At 40.4% G+C, this 20,884-nt stretch overlaps 1 protein-coding gene across 6 annotated transcripts in view; it reads left to right on the forward strand.

The window, feature by feature from the left end:
• Inpp4b (inositol polyphosphate-4-phosphatase type II B) overlaps positions 1-20,884 on the forward strand; it is a 739,919-nt gene that overhangs the window by 398,020 nt on the left and 321,015 nt on the right. For 5 of the 6 annotated variants that reach the window (XM_036187401.1, XM_036187404.1, XM_036187402.1 and 2 more), the window contains 2 exons: positions 10,207-10,325; positions 12,541-12,657. In XM_036187401.1, coding sequence (XP_036043294.1) covers positions 10,207-10,325; positions 12,541-12,657 — 236 coding nt within the window. Of the gene's footprint in view, positions 1-9,724; positions 9,749-10,206; positions 10,326-12,540; positions 12,658-20,884 lie in introns of those variants that run through there. The other variant, XM_036187403.1, reaches the window with a different exon arrangement.

The following is a 20,884-nucleotide window of genomic DNA, read 5'->3' on the forward strand; positions in this document are numbered from 1 at the left end:
GATGCCAGGCCAGCTGACAGTTTGTGGCATGTCGGTGTGAGGTATCAAAATCCAAAGAGACACGAGCACAGACTTGTTTATGATTCAATTGCTAGAAGATGGAATCTGAGCCACCTTAGTAATATTCATGAAAACAAGACAAAATAGGATTTTCTAAGGATCTACACCAGAAAAGTCGAGGGAGCAGGGGATGAGTTCAAGAACGGATGTCTTCTGGTACTGACAAGAGTGATTTGAACAAAATGTGTTCTTTTTATATGCAGATGAGCTGTCTGCTTTACAGCTGGCATGATTCCTTGCTCCCCGGCACAGATAATCCAACAGTGTTTTAGAGAGCACCATTGTTCCAGATGAGGTTACATTTCTGCTTTCTTTCCCCAGACTTCTCGGTCCTGGATATGGAGTGTATTTTAGCATCTGTAATGTTTCCCAAGTTAAGATGTGAGTTCCAGCTTCTTGCCCACCTTTTTCTCCTCTTATAAAAACATGTTTCCACTTAACACATACACAGACACATATAAATTACTGTGACTTCTTTTTATACTGTTCTGTACATGACAAAGTATGACATTTTATTTCACGGCATATTTCCCAACCTGATCCTAGCCTTTTAGAAGAAAGAAATCAGTTTTACTTATTAGTGAATGGCTGTAATGGAATTTAGGAGCAGTGGGGCTCAAATTTCAGTGCAGCAACAACTGGAAAGCTGTCTTTCTGAAGCCAGGATTTTGAAATTCCTGCTTGTAAATCATCACCTGGATTCCTCTGTCATCTGCTTCTTCCCCACAGCATTAGCTTCATGCTTTCCCCAAGTGTTAGCTGAGTTCTGCTCTGAAAAGGATAGTCTTGAAAGCCGGCTGCACAGCTGATCCTTTACTGAGCAGGCCGAAGAGCAAGCTGTACAGAAAATTAACTATGACTCCGAATACTGACTCACTGGTAAAGTGAAAAAGAGAGTCCTCATTCCTGAGCTTTCCATCACAATCTACAGAAATCCACTGACGGACTGTCCAAAAAGGGCACATGTGGCCCTATAGGGCCTGTGAGCCTGTAGTAGGCAGCATCCTGTCACTCTGGGCACTCTTTAGCAGAAGCAAAGGTCTGATCCCAGAGCTGTCCAAACATCCGTGTTCCAGAAATGACTGTCCCACCAGTCCCAGAATCTCAGCGTGTTTCATGTACCATCTTATAGAAGAGCAGCTGTAAAATCTATGTAGTGGCACTTCAGAAGCACACACTAGCGGTGCCCGCTCTGCCCGTGTGCCAGTGTGCCTGAGGGCATGAGGACAGCCTCCAGAACTCGTTTTCTTTCGCCAGGTCCTTTCTTCAGCTTTTGTCACCCCCAGGTACAGGAATGTCAATGATGTCTTTCATGAGAGAAATAAAGTGACTGAATTCTGGAAATCAGTTTTTCTTTTTACATTTTATTTTAACTTGGTGACTAGAAAGGGTAAAGAGAAATTTACAAAAATGAAGGAAAATTTCAAAGACTTTAAATGTTTCCCCTACATACCCACTTTTATACATTTATTCTTACTTTTCCAACAACTCTTGGTTGTGTTGGCAGTTATGTATGGTTTATATTCTCTCTAAGGAAGTGTATGCTAATTAAAATCTCCCACACAACACTTAAGGAGAAATTAACATTTTTAAAAAATTTTCTACAGAGGTCTTGGAAACGGTTGGTAAACTGAGAGGAGAAACTGTCATTTGTCCCTGACCCTGAGCGTCCCAGATCTTGAGAACACACAAGCAGCAGTTCCTGGAAGCTTGTCTTTCAGGATGATGGAGGAACATGTGTTAGAGGGTAATCAGAGATATTAAAGAAGAAAACATACTAGAGAAGAAAACAGAAAGCAAAAAACCCATGAGAAAAATTACGGAAAACAGACATTTTCAATAAAAATAAACAAGAAGGAGCAAAGAAATAAAGAATAAAAATATAAAATAAAAAAAATAGTTAATTAAAGACAGCTGAAAATTTCAGAGAGCAGAGAATGGATGCGGAGGAGGGCCATGTCAGTGGCCATAGGTCAGCTCAGTACCTTTAGAGTCCTGTTCTTCCAGGAAGCAGCTCTAAGCTTGTCTTATAAAGGATGCCCAGCTGCTCATGGAACTCTCCTTATGTGGGGTGTGGGTACCAGGCAGGAACACAGTACACAATGCCGCTTTTCTCCACCCAGTTGTGTTCTGGAGTATAGAGCCAGGGAACTCGACGGCATCGTCCAGTAAATATACTCTGCAGATCGGTGCTATAGAAGCTGGCACCCCAAGCTTCAGAAAATTGTTTCTTGAATTTCCTCAAAAAAGGAGGGGAAAACAGAAAAACAGCCAGGCAGAGGCAACTGAAAATGAGAAAGCCTAAGACACTGGAGAAGCAATTAGGGAGAGGAGCTGTTAGGCTCTTAAGTGTTCTGTTTATCTTTCCACGCATAATGTAAATTAACTTAATCTAAACATAATCACTGGTGTAGACTGGTAACTGTGAAGCCCTATAATGGAGTCCGTGATGATTTATTGGACTAAAAACACAAGCTAAATTGGCTTATCAGTTCATTGGTAGAATCTAATTTTCTAGAGTACAAGAAGAAATAATATATAGGTGGCATTTTGGAAAAATGTAGCCAAACATTAAGAATATGAGCCACAGATAAGACAATGTCCTCAGGCTGCAAACATCTTCCTTGTTTCTCAGGAAAGAGGCAGATCCTAATCTCAGAGGTGTTTAGATAAGAGCAGTGTCATTTGGGAGAAGCTAGAAGCACTGTGTTTGTTTCTCTGAGGCACTGTGTGTGTGTGTGTAAGGCCACACACTGGACAGAGAGTACTTCCTGTATTCTGTAGTGTGACCTCTCTTGGTCTTCCCAGGCCTGGGTGTCTGTCATCAGGGTTCCCTGAGAACAGTCAGGGCACAGAGTTCCTTAGACTTATATCAGAGTCAAAGGTATACTTCCACCAGGCCACCCTGGAGTTTACTGTTCTGCCTTTGTTGCAAGATTTATCTAGTGTGGTGACACACATTTTTAATACCAGCACTTGGGAGACTGAGGCAGGAGGATCATCACAAGGTCAGCCTTTTGTACACACACACACACACACACACACACACACACACACACAAAAAAAAAAATCTATTATTTGTCTTAATGCTATGACAAAGACTTTTAACAATACCAATTTAAATAAGAAAAGGCTTATTTGGGCTTCACAGTCCCAGATACTGTCCTTCATGGCAGGGGGACATGTTGGTGGTAGCAGGAGGCTCCTGGTCATGTTACATCCACAACTGGGAATTAAAAAGATGAATCCTGGTGATCCAATCACTTGCTCCTGTTTAATCTTTCTGAGCTCTGACCCAATTCCAAGGAATGTTGCCACTCACATTCAGGGTGACTCTTCTTATCCTAGTTAAACTAATATACATAATCCCTCACAGCCATTCCCAGAGGCTTGTCTCCTAAGTCCTTCTAGTGCAGTTGATAATCAACATTAACTATGAGAATTACCTTGTGTATTTCTCATGCAAAATTTACAAAGTCTTTTTGTTGTCGTTGTTCCCAGTAGGTCAACAGAATGAGTCATTTGGAAAAAACCATAGTTCTTCAGGTATGATCCAGCTAGGGAACACAGTTTTATCTTCAGTCAAAATAAACAAACAAAAACAAAACAAAAAACAAACTATGTTTAGGCAAGGGATGTAGCTTATTTGGTAGAGCACTGTCCCAGCACATGTGAAGCCCTGGGGTCCCTCTCCAGTACCATATAAACTGTGGATGGACCTGTGTCTTAATCCCATTACAACCTAGTAGAGGCTGTAGGCTTTGAAGTTCAAGGTCATCCTCAGCAACACAGAGAGTTCAAGACCATCCTGGGATACATGATAACCTCCTACTCCCCTACTCCACATCCCCACTCCTCATCTGCTCAGATGTAGGGGAAAGAACGTAAACTTTGCCAGTTGTTACTAACACAGGATGCTGATAAAGCATGAAAAAAATGGCTGAGCTTCACAGGGGAAATGGTTCTTGGAGGGAAGGAGATGATTGGTTGTGATGTCTATGAGCACAGGCTGCCCCAAAGCTTATACCTATCATCCTTTATTCCTGTACCCCTGCATGCTTACTTTAACACATCCAGTATAAAGTTCAGACCTCCTTGAATTGGACTGTTGTGTTATTCTCTCCTAAGTGAAGACAGTTTTCAGCTTTCAGCTAAAGTTGCCTAGAGTGATGGAAAGGCTCATTGAGCCCAGTAGATATGGTATGATTTAGATAACTGTAAGAAACATAGGATGATATTTTATTTAATAATGACAGTATTTTTGTGGATGGTGTAATCATTGACTTGAGAACAACCCTGAAGATGCCTGCTCTTTGACCTCAGAATCCTCAAATAATGGGATAATTACCAGAGCAGAAGACGTTCTTTTCTTTATCTAGATATCCACACATGCTACATGCATCTAGGAACATTGGCTGCCATTTCATGGTTTTTCCTGACTGCTTTTGTGCATAACCTCCTTCCAAGACACAACAGCTCCATTGATTCTTATCATTACACTTCTACTGAGTGTAGCAGAGTCTTAAAAGTTCTTATTAATAAAATCAAACCTGAGGCCAGTTATTGGGGTGAATGCTGGAAGGTCAGAGAGACAGAACAAGCCACAGCTACCTCACCTTGCTAGTTCCTCAGGTGATCCTGTTTCCTCAGACTGGAAGCTTCTGAGTCCTCATCCACATGAATCTCAGCTGAACTGTGCTGTTCTAAAACCTGAATGCTTAACCAGCCAAATGCTTCCAGTTTCTGGTCTTCACGCCTTATATATCTTTCTACTCTCTGCCGTCACTCCCTAGGATTAAAGGCGTGTGTCTCCATGCTGGCTGTATCCTTGAACACACAGAGATCCGCCTAGCTCTTCCTCCCAAGTGCTGGGATTAAAGGCGTGCACCACCACCGCCCAGCTTCTGCCATGGCTTGTTCGGACCCATTTTCTAGCCACCATTTTTGGCTCTGTATCTAGTGGCTGTCTGTTCTCTGACCCCAGATAAATTTATTAGGGTGCACAATATTTTGGGGAACACAATATCACCACATTTCCCCTTTTTTGTCTAAAACATCCAATAAGTATATACAATATACACAGTCAAGATTACATTAATGATGTCTAGTCCATTAGCATTTGACAGATTCAGGTGGAAAACTATATTATATATAACAATGTCCAGTCCAGTAACATTTGATAAACTCAGACCAGAAATTTTCATTACTTATCCTATGTAAAATAAATAGTTCCTTTTTAAAATTAGATTCAAAAATTGAACTTTTTTCTTATCATATTCATATTCTCTCTTTTTTCTTTTCATAAAAATTCCAATAATCTACCTTTTGTCATTTTTATATCTTTTCCTTTTTCTTTTTAGTGTAGGTTCAATGTTCTACCCATTTATCCTATTATTTCTTTATCTTTTTTCTCAGGGTAGATTCAGTGATCTACCTCATATCTATATTCTTCTTTTTCTTTTTTAAACAAAAATTCTATCTAGACATCCACACATGCTACATGCATCTAGAACAGACATTGGCAACTTCTAGCTCTCAGGCAGAGGTTAGCAGAGGGTGAAGACTGTGGCTTGTCCACTTTCACAGTGACTGGGATTTCAGAGTTTGAACAAAAAACATTGGCTGCCATTTCATGGTTTTTCTTGATTGCTTTTGTGCATAACCTCCTCCCAAGACACAACAGCTCCATTGATTCTTATCATTACACTTCTACTGAGTATTTCTTTCTATGAGAGGAGAGCTGCCTGGCCCTTACAGAAACCCAAGTTGAGGTATGTTTTATAGCCACCTTGCTCAACATCATTGGAAAAAGAAAGCAAACCCTCCCATTGCTGGATACTAGGTCAAAGTCACCAGGAAAAGAATCATTATAATTAGTTTATATATTTCTATGAAAGCCACAAAATTATAATTTCTGTTAATTTCTCACTCCTTTTCCCTCCTTTCTGCTTTTCAGTACAAAGCAATCAATCAATGGACATGAGCACCTTTTCACCCCAACCTTTCAACATAGGTGCTTTAAACTCTTGATCTTGGGAAACACTTTTCAACAGCTTGGTCCAAAGAAAATCAGTAAAAAGGCAGAAGTAAAGGTTAAAAATCTACTGATGAGTGCATCACTTGTTAATACCATTTAATTCAAATAGTTAGAATTATTTTTTAATCCACCATTTAATTTTTAGCCACTTTCTCATTTTATTGGCATAAGTTAATTACGCCTAGTTATGAGTTTTGTTACATATTTTTATATATCTATATAATGTATTTGCCACCTATTACTCTCTTTTGACTCCCTCCTACTCTCACTGAGTCCTTTCCTCTTCCCAAGCACTGCCCTCTTCTTTCATGTCATTTATTTGTTATTTGTCCATTTATTTTGATGGCCTAATGGTCTAATTAGGGTTCCTGGTAAGCAAGGGGTCATTTGTAAGGACACAGCCTGTTGGTTTTTTGTGGCACTCTTACCCTGCGAGGAAAAGTCAGAAACACAACAGAATCCACTAACAAGAGTTTTAATAAGATAAAGGAGAGGGAGAGATGTGCACAGGCCTGCGGAAAGACATATGAGTGAAGGGGGCCTGGGAATCATGACCCTAGCTTGTAAAGGCTGGGCTGCACCTATGCACACAGGCCCATGTGGCTATTCTACACGTGTGCATAGATCACGTGGTTGCGTTGTATGCTTTATGCAAGCACATAAAGCCACGGTCCTGGGTCATGTGAGATGTTTGACCCAAAAATGACTAGGTAGAAGTGACTAGGTCCCCCTGGGCATGCATGACCATGCCCAACCATGGGGTGTGTTGTGAATTCATATCACAGCCACATTACCAGTGGTAACACCACTGGAAAATGGCCTCTCTCTTCTCCATCAACCATTAAATGCTTGAGGAGCTTTTGGGGGTATAGGGAGAATTTTAAAATAAAACAGAAAGAAAAAATCCCCAAACATTGCAGTCTTCTAGTGTTATAACCGTGGAAGGCTATTTATTTAGGGGACTTGGAGTAGTTTCATGTGGTAACAGACCATGGAAAGAATGCTTTGGAGGATCAATGGCATAGTTTCAGATTCTGTAAGCATAGGTTTAGACTTCTTGTCTTAGTCACTTTTCTATTGCTATGATAATAAACTATGACCCAGGCACTTTATAGAACAAAGAGTTTAATTTGGCTGGTGGCTTCAGAGAGTTAGATTCCATGGTGGTGGAGCATATGAACAATTGAGAACTCTCATCTTGACCCAAAAACAAGAGGCAGAGAGAGAACCCTGGGAATCACACAAATCTCTTGAAACTTCAAAGCTCACCCTCAGTGACACTCCTCCAACAAGGCCACACCTCTTAACCCTTCTGAAGCAGTTCCACCAACTAAGCCCCAAGTACTCAAATATGTGAGCCTATGGGGACCATTCTCATTAAAACCACCACAGTTCTTTATTGCCTACTGAATAATCCCACGTAGGTTAGATCTCATAATGCTCAAATGAGTAGCATCTCCATGCATTATCCACTGACTCAGCCTTCACAGTCCTCCAGGGGCAGTTGCAGGAGAATTAGATCCATGTTTATTTCACTTTATGACATGTAGTATGTCATAGACTGGCACTTATAAAGAGATGCAGATCTGGTAACAGTTTTTAAGGAGTCATCTGAGTAGAACTATATCAGTAAAATTTATTTTACATAGCAATAACATCAAAAAACTGTTAAATATTAATATAACACTATTAGTAAACATGAGTCTTGCATGGAAAAGTTCATCATAAGAGGTCCATGTTCTTTCCACCCTGACAGATGGGCAGTTGAATGGCAGAGTTTGGGATTTATTTACTCCGTACCACAGAACTAGACAACAGGAAAGCTGGAGCTCCATTTCAGGAATTCTGTTTGACCTCACACTGCCTTGGTGTTAAGAAGCAGTAAATTCTGTGGGCTGTTGTTTAGGAAGAAGAGAGACTAGAGCACAGGCTGCAGTGTAACTTGGTGCTATTGTTCTGTGCCGGGTTCTGAACATCTACAGCTGCTGAATACAAATGACTGTGCTGTCAGTGTTCTTCCTGGCGCACTCCTGGGCATCTGAAGAGCTGCACAGAATCTGCTTTTATATGCTGTCTGTTCTTATGGGAAGTGCAGCCTAGAGGCTCTCTGCTGAACCACAGAATAGCTGCTTGCTTCTGGGAAGAACCGCAGCCACAGCCAAGCCCGATAAGAACTCAGAAGTGATGTGACTTATTTTGATCAAAGGTGTCAAGAGCTCATAAGACAGGGGTGAGGCTGTGCCAGAGAGTGGATGTGATGCGTGGTTTTCAAACTCAAAACCCCTAGCTTTAATCCCGAAAGACTAGATAGTTGTTAGCTTCAGTAGATTTTCACAGTGAGCAGAAAGCCAAGAGGAGTGATAAAATGAACCACACTCATAAGGGAAGTAAATAAAGTGATCAAAGTAACCACCGAAGAGCAGTGTGCGCGGAATCTTCTAGTGAAAAAAGTTTCCCAGTGATATATTGATGTTATTGAAACTGTGTGTAGGTGGGTTTTTTTTTTTTTTAAGTGTAGATTTATTGGATTAAGCAATAAATCATCGCGACCGTGAGACTTCCAAAGGCAGATCCATTTTGCAAGAGATTGTCTTGGTAAGCCAAAGGGAGGACTAGAGACAAGGATTTTTGGTATATTCTGAAGATTAGGTAAGGAGCAGAATGGCCCGAAAACAGTGAAGGTTAGATAAGCTGTGGCTGTTTGTTCCACCCAAGGAAACTTTAACAACAAAACACCAGACAGGAATAAAAAGACCCCAAAGTTTGGCAAGCAGTGAAGAAGTTAAATAGGCATCCCCAGCATTGCTTGGTTACCAGAATTGGACCTAACCCTAACCAGGCTGGCTCCCTTTCAAAGCCCCTGCCTTTCTTGTCTCATTCTGTTTCTATAAAGAAGGGGATCTGCTAGCCATTGGAAGTGATAATTGCATCTATAGATTGCTTCGCTTTCAAGTTTCAGTTTTAAACTGTATTACCATTGTCCTAGTGGCCCTGCAAATTGCAGGAGGTGCCATTACAGAGTGTAAACACACCCTCCTCCTCTGCATGTCTTCCTGGTTATTGAGTGGGGTGGGGACAGTGTGGAACCCTGGACCACCATGAAGCACGCACAGGGCTGCTTCTCTTTTACCCTAGCAGTGGCTGCAGCCTGTGGCAGGCCAGCAGTTGGTCCCCTCTCTTTATTTATTTATTTTTTTTTTATCACATTTAGTAGTTAATTTTAAGAGGTAGAAATTTTAAAAATCCAAGAAAATGTACTATTTCAAAATCAGAGGGGGGATGCAGAGAGGAGAGTAATGCCAGACTTACCGGGGAAAGGAATATCTCCTACCCCTCCCCCCATTCTTTTTTTCCTTTTCTAAAAGTAGGGAATGCTCTGTGACAGAAGAAAAAATAGTCCAGTGAGTACGTGGTGGCTGGAGCTGTAACAGGACCCAGCCTGTAAAGAAAAGTTCTTAGAATGTATGGCCCCTGGGCAGCAATTACTCAGTCCTTATCAGAGTTGCTCTCTCCCAGGATGGTCCTGAATTCCAGACAGAGGGCTCTTTAACCCCCCTGCTTCCTCTTCTGCTTGAGCTCTGCTGTGGTAGGGTAATCACTCTTCCTGTTTCCGCAGGGTGGAGGACTGGAGGAGGCCTGTTCTATACACAGGTAGGGGAGGAACGTGGAGAGGGCATTCAGGCATTCGACTTAACCCAGCCAGTGTCAAGGAGACACATCTTAGTTTCCTGGCTGTGGCCCCAGTCAACTTACTTGATGCAAGAGTGTGAATGGAAGCCTGGGGTTACTAACTAGTCAAAGCCCCGCAGTCTCTGAGCTGTATGTGGACATATTCCCACACTGGATCTGCGATCTCAGAGCACTCGAGATTTGCATGTGCTGCAAATGTGGTCAGTGGAAATGAACTCTCAATTCAGCTTGGCAGCACGTGACTTCCTATTTCTGTAAGGTACTTCCAAGAGACTTCCTCTGTAAAGCCAGCTGAGAACCAGGAGATTTCCTTCGGCCAGTAGACAAAGTTGATTTCAGCTCTGGACAGAAGTTTGCCCTAAGAGACCGAGTGAGGTGTTTTGTTTTGTTTTCTTTCTTTCTTTTTCTGTTGTTGCCAGCGTGCAAGGATCTCGTGGCTCCTGTCTGTGATCGAAAACTGAATACAGTAGTGCAGATCTCAGTAATCCACCCTGTGGAGCAGACCCTGACGAGGTACTCCAGCACAGAAATTGTGGAGGTGAGCCTGGCATGGGTGCATGGGTGTCTCTCAGCCTCTGCCTGTCTCTGTCTGTCTGTCTGTCTGTCTGTCTGTCTGTCTCTCTCTCTCTCTCTGGACGCTGGTGTCTGTGTGCTCTGTGCATGCTGCTCTCTCCTCCCCCACCTCTCACTCTCTCCCGCCCCTCTGAACAGCTGACATAAGTTAGCCTGTGGTCTATGGCCTGGCTGTTGCTTTCATCTGTCTGTAAGGAACACAGATCTGAGGTTTCAAAGTACATGCAGAATAAACACTTGGGCTTTCCTTTGAAAAGTTTTAGCTTTTTTTTTTTTTTTCCATAGAAAACCTTCCACTGTGAATTCCCAGAGAAGAGAATACTTGTCTATATATTTGTGTGTCTCTATGTATATGATCTATTGTCTATATTGATTTTAAATAAAATGGAATGAAAACATTTAATGATGGAAAAAGTTTAAAGTACTTACAGAGTTTAAAACAGGTAAAGGGGTTTTTTGCACTTTACCATTTTTCCAGCCCAGTAGTGAAAACTTTATATTCTCTACTATGTGTCTTTCAAAACACAGTGTTTTCCAAAGAAAGACAGATGATTAACTTGATTAGCTGTAATGTTTCCGGGCAAAAGGTGTAAATATTACTCATGGGGATGAGAGATTTCCTATTTACATTAATTGTTGCTAATGCAACATTCAATGTGTATCAGGGAAATTCATTATGGTGCTGGCCAGATTCAACAGACAGCTTTTCCCTTTAGATGTTTTTGTTCTTCGGACACATTTCATGACCGCAGTGAGTGACAGATACTTATCTGAACATCTGGGCCTCGGGAGAGTGTACCCACAGCTCCTTCAGCTTCTCTGGTTTTTCTTAGACTTGTGAGCCCCACTGTTTAGAATGTGGAGTTTCTCTGTACGAGGATAGACAGTCTGCTCTAGCCTTGGCTGGCTTAGCTCACCGTTTGCTTTGAAGCAGTGGATGGAACCAATGATTCAGACTGCACTAGAGGCATTTCTATTCTGGGAGTGACCTAAATCCTGTGAGTAGTCTTGAGTCTAGCCCCTCAGGCAGCCCTGAATCTGCCCTGTGGAGACTTTAGGGTCCAATGCTGGTACAGTTTATGGTTAGCCCAAAGTTGAATTAAAAGTAGTCTGACCCATAGAAAGACAGCTTGACTAAAATTGTAAAGTCATTTTCTTAATGAAAACACTTCATACATTATTTTAACTTGGTTATTTTTAAACATTGCCAAATTTTAAAGGAATGATTTTCTTCTTAGGATTTTGTTCTACTACTCCTTATTCTCCTGTGATAAAACACACATATCTTGAAATTCATTATCATAACGATAACGATAAAATTTATTTATGTTGACTTTTATATAGAAGATGCACAATTTTTTCAGATGTTTTATTCACTGCCTGTGTGCAAATGTGTCTAGCCAAGAAAAGAGCATTTTGCCTTTTGAAGAATAAAAGAATGAGTGAAGGAGCAAATGAATACCACAGGCTTTCAGAAACTTTAGTAGACCAGTGACTCATTGAGTTTTTAAAACATTTCAAATACATTTGGTTGCATGTATATATCTAAAATGTGATATTTTAGATACCAGGTTTCTGATTCTGAGGCACTGAAATGTCTTGGGGACCATATGCCAAACAATAATTTCTTTCTCCCAATCCATCACATTTAGAGTTCTTCTCACTAGTTTTCAAGTTGGTTTGGGGAATAAAAAGTCACTGTTAAGCATCTAAAAACAATCGTACACTCATAGAGGATAGCTTTCTATTGAAGCAGAGTAAGAAAAAACATTTTTCAAAGGATAACACAGGATTGCCAATGGTTTGAGAAAATAGCTTCATTCAATTTGGTGAGGCAGTATCTTAGATCATTTGTCTAAATGATAAATATATACAGCATAATATATATAATTAAATGGACTGGCAATGTGTCCTAAAGACATGTTTATGATTTCAATTTTTTAAAACAAGGTCTTTTTCTTAAAAAATGCAAGATCACCTACTCAGTAACCATCAGTATGAGGGGGCCCTGGGCTCACAGCCCGCAAACAACACTTGGCTCTTCAGATCTCTCTTTGAATAGAACCATTTCCTAGAAAAGCAGAAAGAGACACACTCTCTGTGTTCTCATTTGTCCCTGCATGCTGCCGGCTACAGTTGCTGCCTTATTGAATCCGAGTTATCTGCTTATACTGTTTCAGGGAACAAAAGACCCACTGTTCTTGACGGGTGTCACATTCCCATCTGAGTACCCCATCTATGAAGAGACTAGAATCAAACTGACAGTCTATGATGTCAAGGAAAAGTCCCACGACACAGTAAGTACTGGAACCTCTTTCTCTGGGAGTCGAGAGAGGGCTTTATACTCTGCCGAGCTGTTGAACTTTGGACGCTCCCAGCATTTTAAAGAGGGCCGTTTGCACTACACTTGTGTTTGTCTTGTGGGTGCACTTTGCTGTGTGTTGTTCAAACTCATTTGGCTTGTTACTAGCATGGTAATTAGCCAAGGAGCAAAAGCTTGGTCTAACTCTTCTCTAAGAAGGCTGATTTGATCTCTGTCTTGCATTTTTACTGTACTTTTAAGCTGATTGGATAATATTATGGGGTGAAGGAAACTGCAACAGATTAATAGTCTAAATTTTTTAGATGCTGTAATTACTAAAAATTGGAGATTGACAACACTCTACTCTCACTATTTATCTTTTGTATCTAGAGAAACAATTTTTCCTGATGTTGTTACTACCCAACATAGGGGTTAGTGGAAACACTCAGCAAAGGTTGTAATCAGCTTCTTTGCATCAAGGACTTACAAAGTCTCAACGGTCTTTTGTTCTAGATACTTCAGGCTTCCTGTCCAGTTTGATTTTCTTGTCAAATGAATCCTCTTGTCTGATTAGGCACATAGATGTCCTGATACTGTCCATGGAGATATTTCTTATAACTCCTGTCCAGGTCTCAATGCTGCTGGGAGACATCGAGAAGAGGGTAGCCTAGCCTTCCCCTTCAAATATCTGGGCTGATGTGAAGGTCTATGTGTTTTCAAGGCTGCAGAATGATGGGATTTTTAATAGTCAAAAATGAAGTATGAGGCAAGGAAGAATTTTGATGGCAGTTAGACCAGAAAGTTCCAAGGGGTGCTCTTGTTGAAGCCAAATGAGGCTAATGGGCTTGAAGAACCAAACAGGGGAAGTGTAGCCCTGACTTAGACATTTCTGCTTTGACCGTAATAACTCTATACAATGTAGGAAGAAGGAACTCATATAACCAGTCTTCTGGTGAGGAGATTTAGTAGAGGAAAAATATATTAAGGAGATTTGTATACATTTACTTACATCAAACTGGGAATATTCACTTCTCATAAATTGTGGAATAAATTCCCAAGTAAATGCAGGCATATTCATGAGAGAGACATAGCCATGTCAACCTGTTGCAGTTCTTAAAGAAGAGAGTTGTAAGCTCAGGCTTCTGGATTTATTTCACCTACCAGCTGTGTCTAAGGGAACTCATTTTCTTTATCTGTTTCTCCTTATATGTTTGAGGTGTTGTTATAAGGACAAAGAGTAAATGTATGTGAACTGTTTAAGGTTAGCATGTACAGAGACATGAGCAATTACTAGTTACTGTTTCCGAAGTCTTCACTTTGCATCATAGTTCCTCACAACAGGTACAAGCCAAATAAAGACTAATGAACAAAATCATTTTCTATATTTATTACCTTTTTATTTTCTAAAAAACTATGTTTTTAATTGAAATAGAATTCTAATTCAATTGTTGTTTATGTGTATATGGTTTCAGGGCTGACCATTCTACACTGGACAGCCGGCAAGGGGGTCATCCTGGGGGAAGGGTAATTCTCTTTCTCTCAGAAGTCATTAGTTGCCTATGGTCCTTTATCTATCCCTTTATCTAGGGATGAGACACTTCAAAATCCCCCATCTTGTTCTGTCATTGTCACTTCCAGGTCTTTTCTTCTACAGTCAGTTCTAAGAGAGACTTTCACAGCTGACTTCCTGGTATTCTGTCTCTTACAATCTTTCCTCCTGCTCTTCTGCATGGTTTATATTCTAAAACAGAGGCAAGAATTCAGGAACATTTTCCATTCTATTTTCTTGGGAGTTGTGGTTTTTCATTTTTCTTTTTTTGATTTGGGGAATAGCACAAGAAAAAGAAGACTGTGTGGGGATGTGAGTGAGGCCTGATGGATTAGGCACAGAGTCCCCAGCCTCTTTCCCCTTCCTACAAATTTCTGTTAGATAAGAGAAAGAAATGGAGGGAAAAATCATCCAGTGGGGAGCGAGGGGAGAGCTGGTTCTAATGGGTGGCGGGCGGCCATGATGCAGTTGTGAGGACGAGAGATGATGAGCTGAGGGTGTGATGGAGGCCGAGTAAGGGAAACAGAAACATCTGGATTTGTGTTGTATCACACACATAATTAAAGAAAATCCTCCAGCAGTGCCCAAGTGCAGACAAATGGACAGAGACTGTGAGTAGAGTAGAGTTTTAGGAATATCATGCTTCAGTAATTACAATTTGTCCCCAAAGAGTTATTCTTGCTAAACTTTTAGAAATATTAGAGGTTTATTAGGCACTTTTGTTGTCTTGATGCTGAAATACCCAGCAGAAACAACTTAAGGAAGAAAGGTTTACTCTGGTTCACTTTCGGGCACACTGTCCATCAGGCCAGGGAAGCCACAGTGGTGAGCAACTTGGTCCAGGGTGGCAGGAATCTACAGCAAAACTCTTTATATCTTGGTAGATCAGGAGAAAGAGAAAGACAGAGACAGAGATAGAAAGACGGAGAGAGACAGAGAGACACAGAGAGAACTGAAATAGCCCTGTGTTATAATCCCCAAAAGCCCACTCCTACACTTCTAGTGGCCTACGCCTGCCTTCAGGGGTACATGTCCAAATGTTTCCCAATCCCGTAGCACAATGGCACTAACTGGAGGCAGGGTGTTCACACAAACGAACCTGTGGTGTGCATTTCACATTGAAATCTTAACACAACGTTAACCACCTGAAGTGCCTTAATCTACTGAAATCCCCTCCACTTAAAATACACATGTTTTTTCTTCTTCCACAGATAAACAGTTTGTTTATTCAACAGCTACAACTTTCTGTTTGCCTTAGTTCTGGAGACTCATTCTGTGGATTCCTTTAAAGACTTTCTTCCTTGATTGGCAGTGTTCTCATGTTGGAGTGTTGAGTGAGCTGAGAACTCTAGCTGTAGACTAACAGGTTGGAAACTTGAACACACTTAAGAGATGCAGCTGGCTGTCAGTCACCAAACACTGTGAACTAAAGCATAGCCTATTCCTTCAAACAGCGAGAAAAGTAGTCCTGATGATGGAAGTGTAAATGGAAGCATAGTTCAGTAATTTGCTATCAATCCCCAGAGGTACACCAACTTTTTGTGTTTTCCCGCCATTTCTTGAGGTTCTCTTTGTTGTGGGGAGAGGAAGTGGGTGGGCTAAGGTATAGCTTATAAGTGCTTAACAACCTAAGTTCTTTAGATCCTAATACTTCTAAACCAAAAGAAATGAGACTGCAAATTTGTGTGTGTTTCTGAAGATTGGTGATTATATACATATACTTTAAAGTCTTTTAACTATCTGATTGCAGCAAGCCTTTAATCATATTAGACACAGAGTAGTCAGGTCTTCCTGGTTAAACTGGCTAAGTCCTCTAGTTGTCTGAGGCTGATGACTTGGTTTTTGGGTCTTTCTGTAGACTTTACCATTACTCAGAGTTAACCAGTCAGATAAATGGGACAGCTCACTAGTTCATGCTAACTTGCAGACATACTTGTGTTTCATGCTATTAGAGAGAAAAGTTGATGTTTTCTCTGTGCTTGTAAGGCACTTAACATACTGTTACCTAGCTGTTTTTATATTCCTCTAAACAACTGTACCTAAGATTGATTATTTCAGTGACTTCAGAAGAAATGCAATTAATCTTCATAACAAACTGTTATGAAGTCTGTTAAACTATTGCTTCAGAATGACTGCTCCTCCTTCACATCATTCACAGTCCCCTGAATGATGACACTGCCTTCTGGGACAGACAGACAGACACTGTTGGGCTGGGGGCTGAGGAGGAAGACAGAAGGTGTCAAATTCATTATAAAGATTATAGCATTTTGGTTCTTCCCTCATGAAAAAATTGCATATTTTCAGAATGGGCTGCTCTGGTATCCTGCTCCTTGGTAAGGGGTTTAAAGCCTGAAACAGAAGCACATGGGCTAGGAGAAGAGAGGTGTAAAATCTCCCCCAGGATCTGAAATTTAAATAGATGTGTTTTTCAGAATTCATTTACAATATGCAGCTTTAGGGACAAGCAGAGGATTGGAGTCTTTCAGATTACTATGGAAACTTCTGAGCAAGGAGAAACTTGTGGCAAAGACTATCAGTATCAATGTTTGTTTCCCCTCTTTCCCATGCAACTTTGGGGGTGTTGGAAGGTACTGGACCAAGTGCCTTCAGCCCTGCTGAGAGAAGGCTATCCAATCAGCCAGCACATGATTAGGTCAGAGCATTGCTTCTGGAAGATGAATTTCTGCTCCGTTTTGCAGAAGTGCCTGTCGACCTCCTTCATTTTGCTCTAGGGGTAAATAATTCTTTGCTCTATCCATCACTGAATTAGTTCATAACACAAAATCAGGTGTGTAGTGGACACCCAACAATCCTAGGGTTAGGAGATGCAGCCTACCTCACTTTAAAAACTGCTGGTTACCGCTCTGACTTTCCACTAAAGCCTTACAGAACATCAACCATATCAACAACGGTGGCTGCAGATGTATTGCTTCCTGTGTACTCTGCCACAGGTGGAAAGCGTTAGTATGGATTAGTTCCTAAACAAAAGGACACTGTTCTCTGAGTCTGTGATTTCTGCACTGGCTCTTTCAGGACATTCAGTTTAACTAGTTAAGACACAGATTCTGTTGTCAGGGAGTCATGACATGGTGGGAGACAAGGCAATGGAGACTATTGACCACTGAAGTTCTACCAAGTGCCCATGCCTACTTCCTTTCATGTCAACAGTCCTGTGAGCTGGCTGTCATTGTGCTGCCTCTGAAGATGGTGTCTGGAGAGTCCTGGTCATGTTAACCCCTCCAGCTCTCCAAGCTCAGCTAATGCTATGACCCAGGCATTGTTGGTTCTCTCTCCTTCCCTCTCACCCCCACGGTATATTTTCACTTCAATAGATGTGTTAAGAACACTCTTATCATAGAGCTTAAATGTTTATTATTTTTTAAAAAATCAGTGTTCAGATAGGGAAAATCTAGAACCCAAATTTTAAGTACTTAAATTATATATATTCATACACACACACACACACACACACACACACACACACACACACACATACACACACATATATATTTATCAAATATATATATAATGTATACCATATATTAGCATATATAATACACTCAGTTATATATAGTATATAATCAAATATGTATGCATATACGTTTGATAGACATTTAGGTTGTTTCTAGTATTTGACAATGACAAATGAAACATCAGATACCTGTGCTTTTATTCTTTTAGATATATACTGAGGAGTATAATTGTTAGATGATAGGGCAGATTCTTGTTTATATATAAATAATATACAATATAAATATATATATTGTATAATGGTGAGGTTAACAACCATTCCTAAAGAAAAGTAAAAAATAGTGGTAAGGCTGTTTGTGAGATTTCTTTGTTTATGACCATACTTTTGTCTTTTCCCTTTGACCATGCTTTTCTGTTTGTTTTGGGTTCTCTGTGGCCCTTTCAACCTGCCCCTTCTCCCAGCCTTGGCCTTTGGGAAGGCATAGTTCACAATGGGGCCTAGAGATGCACACAGAAGGGGTCACATTCTTGAAAGTTTGCTAATTTAAATGAGTTTTCCTCCCAAGTGCCTGACGAAAACTGGTATGCATTTAGAAATGGGGTGCTTATTTTATATTCCTGTATACTTTAAATACAGTAAGATGGATGGATATAAAATCATGAGTTTATTAGCTACGTATGTGCATGTAACTTCTGCCCAAGATAGGGTAGAAATCATTCCACTTATTCCAGAAAGTTCCCTTGTGCCTTTATGCAGCTGACTGATAATCCCATACAAACTCAGACAACCACAGTCTCATATAGGTATTGCCTTTATTATTGAAATTTATATGATTGAAATAATATAGCGTGTTTTGTCTAGTGACTAATGACTTGGGCTTAACATAATGTTTAGATTCATTCATTTGCTGTATGAATCAATATCCCATATTTTTTTCTTGCTGAATTGCAAGCTGTTGTGACAGGCTACAATTTGTTTATTCATCTCTTTATTGGTATACATTTAGGTTGTTCCTAGTATTTGACAACAATGAATAAAACATCACATATTTGAGCTTTTATCCTCTTGGATATATACTGAGGAGTGTAGTTGTTAGATGATAGGGCAGATTCGTGTTTACCTTTCCTAAAACAATCAAACTCTGTCCCATGCCACAGTTGCTCATTGCTACCTAGTATCGCTAGTTCTTTCAGTTAGCAGGATTTTCTGAACTGCATTTCCCGATGGCTGATTATTGTGTAAATCTTTATGCTTATTAAATATCTTTATTACTGAAGTTTACGAGCCTTTTGCCTATTTTTTAAAGTTTGCTTTCATCATTATTTCTGAGTTCTTTGTATATTGTGAACACACATGCTTTTGTTGAACAGTTGTGTTGCAAGACTTTTTTCAGCCTATGACCTAATAATTTCCTTAGGATGTACTTCAGAATTTTAAGCTGATATTATTATTCTTTTAGCTCAAGGTTAGTGTTTCTTTTTGGAAATTGTAATAAGAACACTGAAGGCCTCCATTTTAACAAGATTTCGCGCATACCATGGTACTTTAAACTGTAGTCTCAAAGTGTACACAGTCTCTAAAATCTATTCATCCTGAATAAGTGAGACTTTATGCCTAAGAATTATCAGGTCCTTAATCACTCCAGCCCTTGTCTTCTGCATCACAGTTTATCCTGGTTCTGAGAGTTTGTTGACTTTAAACACCTCGTACAGTAGCATCAGCAACGCTTGTCCATATGTCATAGACATATTTCACTTAATGTAATGTTCTCAAGGTTCATCCATTCTCTCTTCTAGTGTGGAGTTTCCTGTTTTCTTAAAGCTAAATAATGTTTTGTTGCATGTATTTACCACCTTGCCTTTATCTATTTGCTTATAAATGTGGGTTGTTTCTCCTTGCTTGCTATTATGAATAGCACCACAATGACACTAATTACTAATTACTCTTGAAAATCCTGATTTCAGTGAATTGATATAAAGAAACACAATTACTGTATTATATTCATGTTTAATGTTTTTGTGGAAGAGTCTAGTAATCCTTAGATTTCATTCTTGATGGATGTTAGCCTGAGTTTTCTGAAAGGTTTCTATAATACGTGTAACTTCTCAGTGTCCTGTGAGGTGACAGTCTCTTGTCCCCATTTACACCTTCACCTTTCTACACATCTGCATCCCCACCTCTGTCTTTGTTCCCACTTTTCTGCAGGGTGTGTGTGTGAAGCACATCCTTCTCTGGGTTGCTCTGTAACTGTTTTCTTTCTGGTCCCTCTCCAGGTCCTATTCTCTCTGTGACTGCCACCTCACACACAGAGCTATTCTAGATCATCCCTTCACAGATGGTGTTAGTTCTTAGTCTATTTTTGTGTCTGTTTTGGACTTCTACAAAAGAAGGAAGGATGTTTATTGACATTCTGTCATTTTCCACAATATGATGATGCTACCTGCATAGAGCAAGGCTGGATCTACACAGTGGGATAGTAAAGCACGTTTACTAAGGCTCTGAAAACAAGACATTTGAGCCCTAGTACTGTAAAACCAGCAGAGGAAAACTTCAGGAAAGCTCCACCACCTGGAATTACTCTACTCAGTTTCAGTTAGGTAAGGTGAGGCAACTTCCTGATATGTTTTGCAAAGGTCATCAGCTTAATTGCTGTTACCAGTGAGGAGAGAAGCCCTGTATGAACTGTATCTACCAGGGCCCTCCCTCCATGCAGCGCTCAGCAATGGCTGTTGTCACAGGTGTTCACTGCTGTCCTCTTCTGAGCAGCAAGCATTTTCATTGTCTTATCTAGTCACCATGGAAGATTACTGAGAAAACTGAGGGAGCAGCGGGAGTCTCAGAGAACGCCTGCCTGTCCTTAGAGCAGAGTCATGCATACTCCTTATGTCGAGTTTGGGGAGATCCTACTCAGGAGATTTCAGAAATATTTCCCACCTCTCATCCCAGGGGAGTAGGATGTCAGGCTAAGCTTTACGTTAGAACCACATGTTCCTTATTCTTTCAGTTTTGTTTTTTTTTTTCTTTTCTGAGAGGTAATGATGCTTAAGGTCACATAAGGTCACACCATGTAAGGCAAACACTCTACCACTGAACTTCATCCCCTGGTATGAGTTATTGTTTCAAACAACCCCTGTGGTTACTGCACTGTTCCAGAAATCACTGGTACATACACAATACAACAGCAAATATACAGGGAAAGAT

Source organism: Onychomys torridus, chromosome 5 (assembly GCF_903995425.1).
Source record: "Onychomys torridus chromosome 5, mOncTor1.1, whole genome shotgun sequence".
Taxonomy (NCBI): Eukaryota; Metazoa; Chordata; class Mammalia; order Rodentia; family Cricetidae; genus Onychomys; species Onychomys torridus.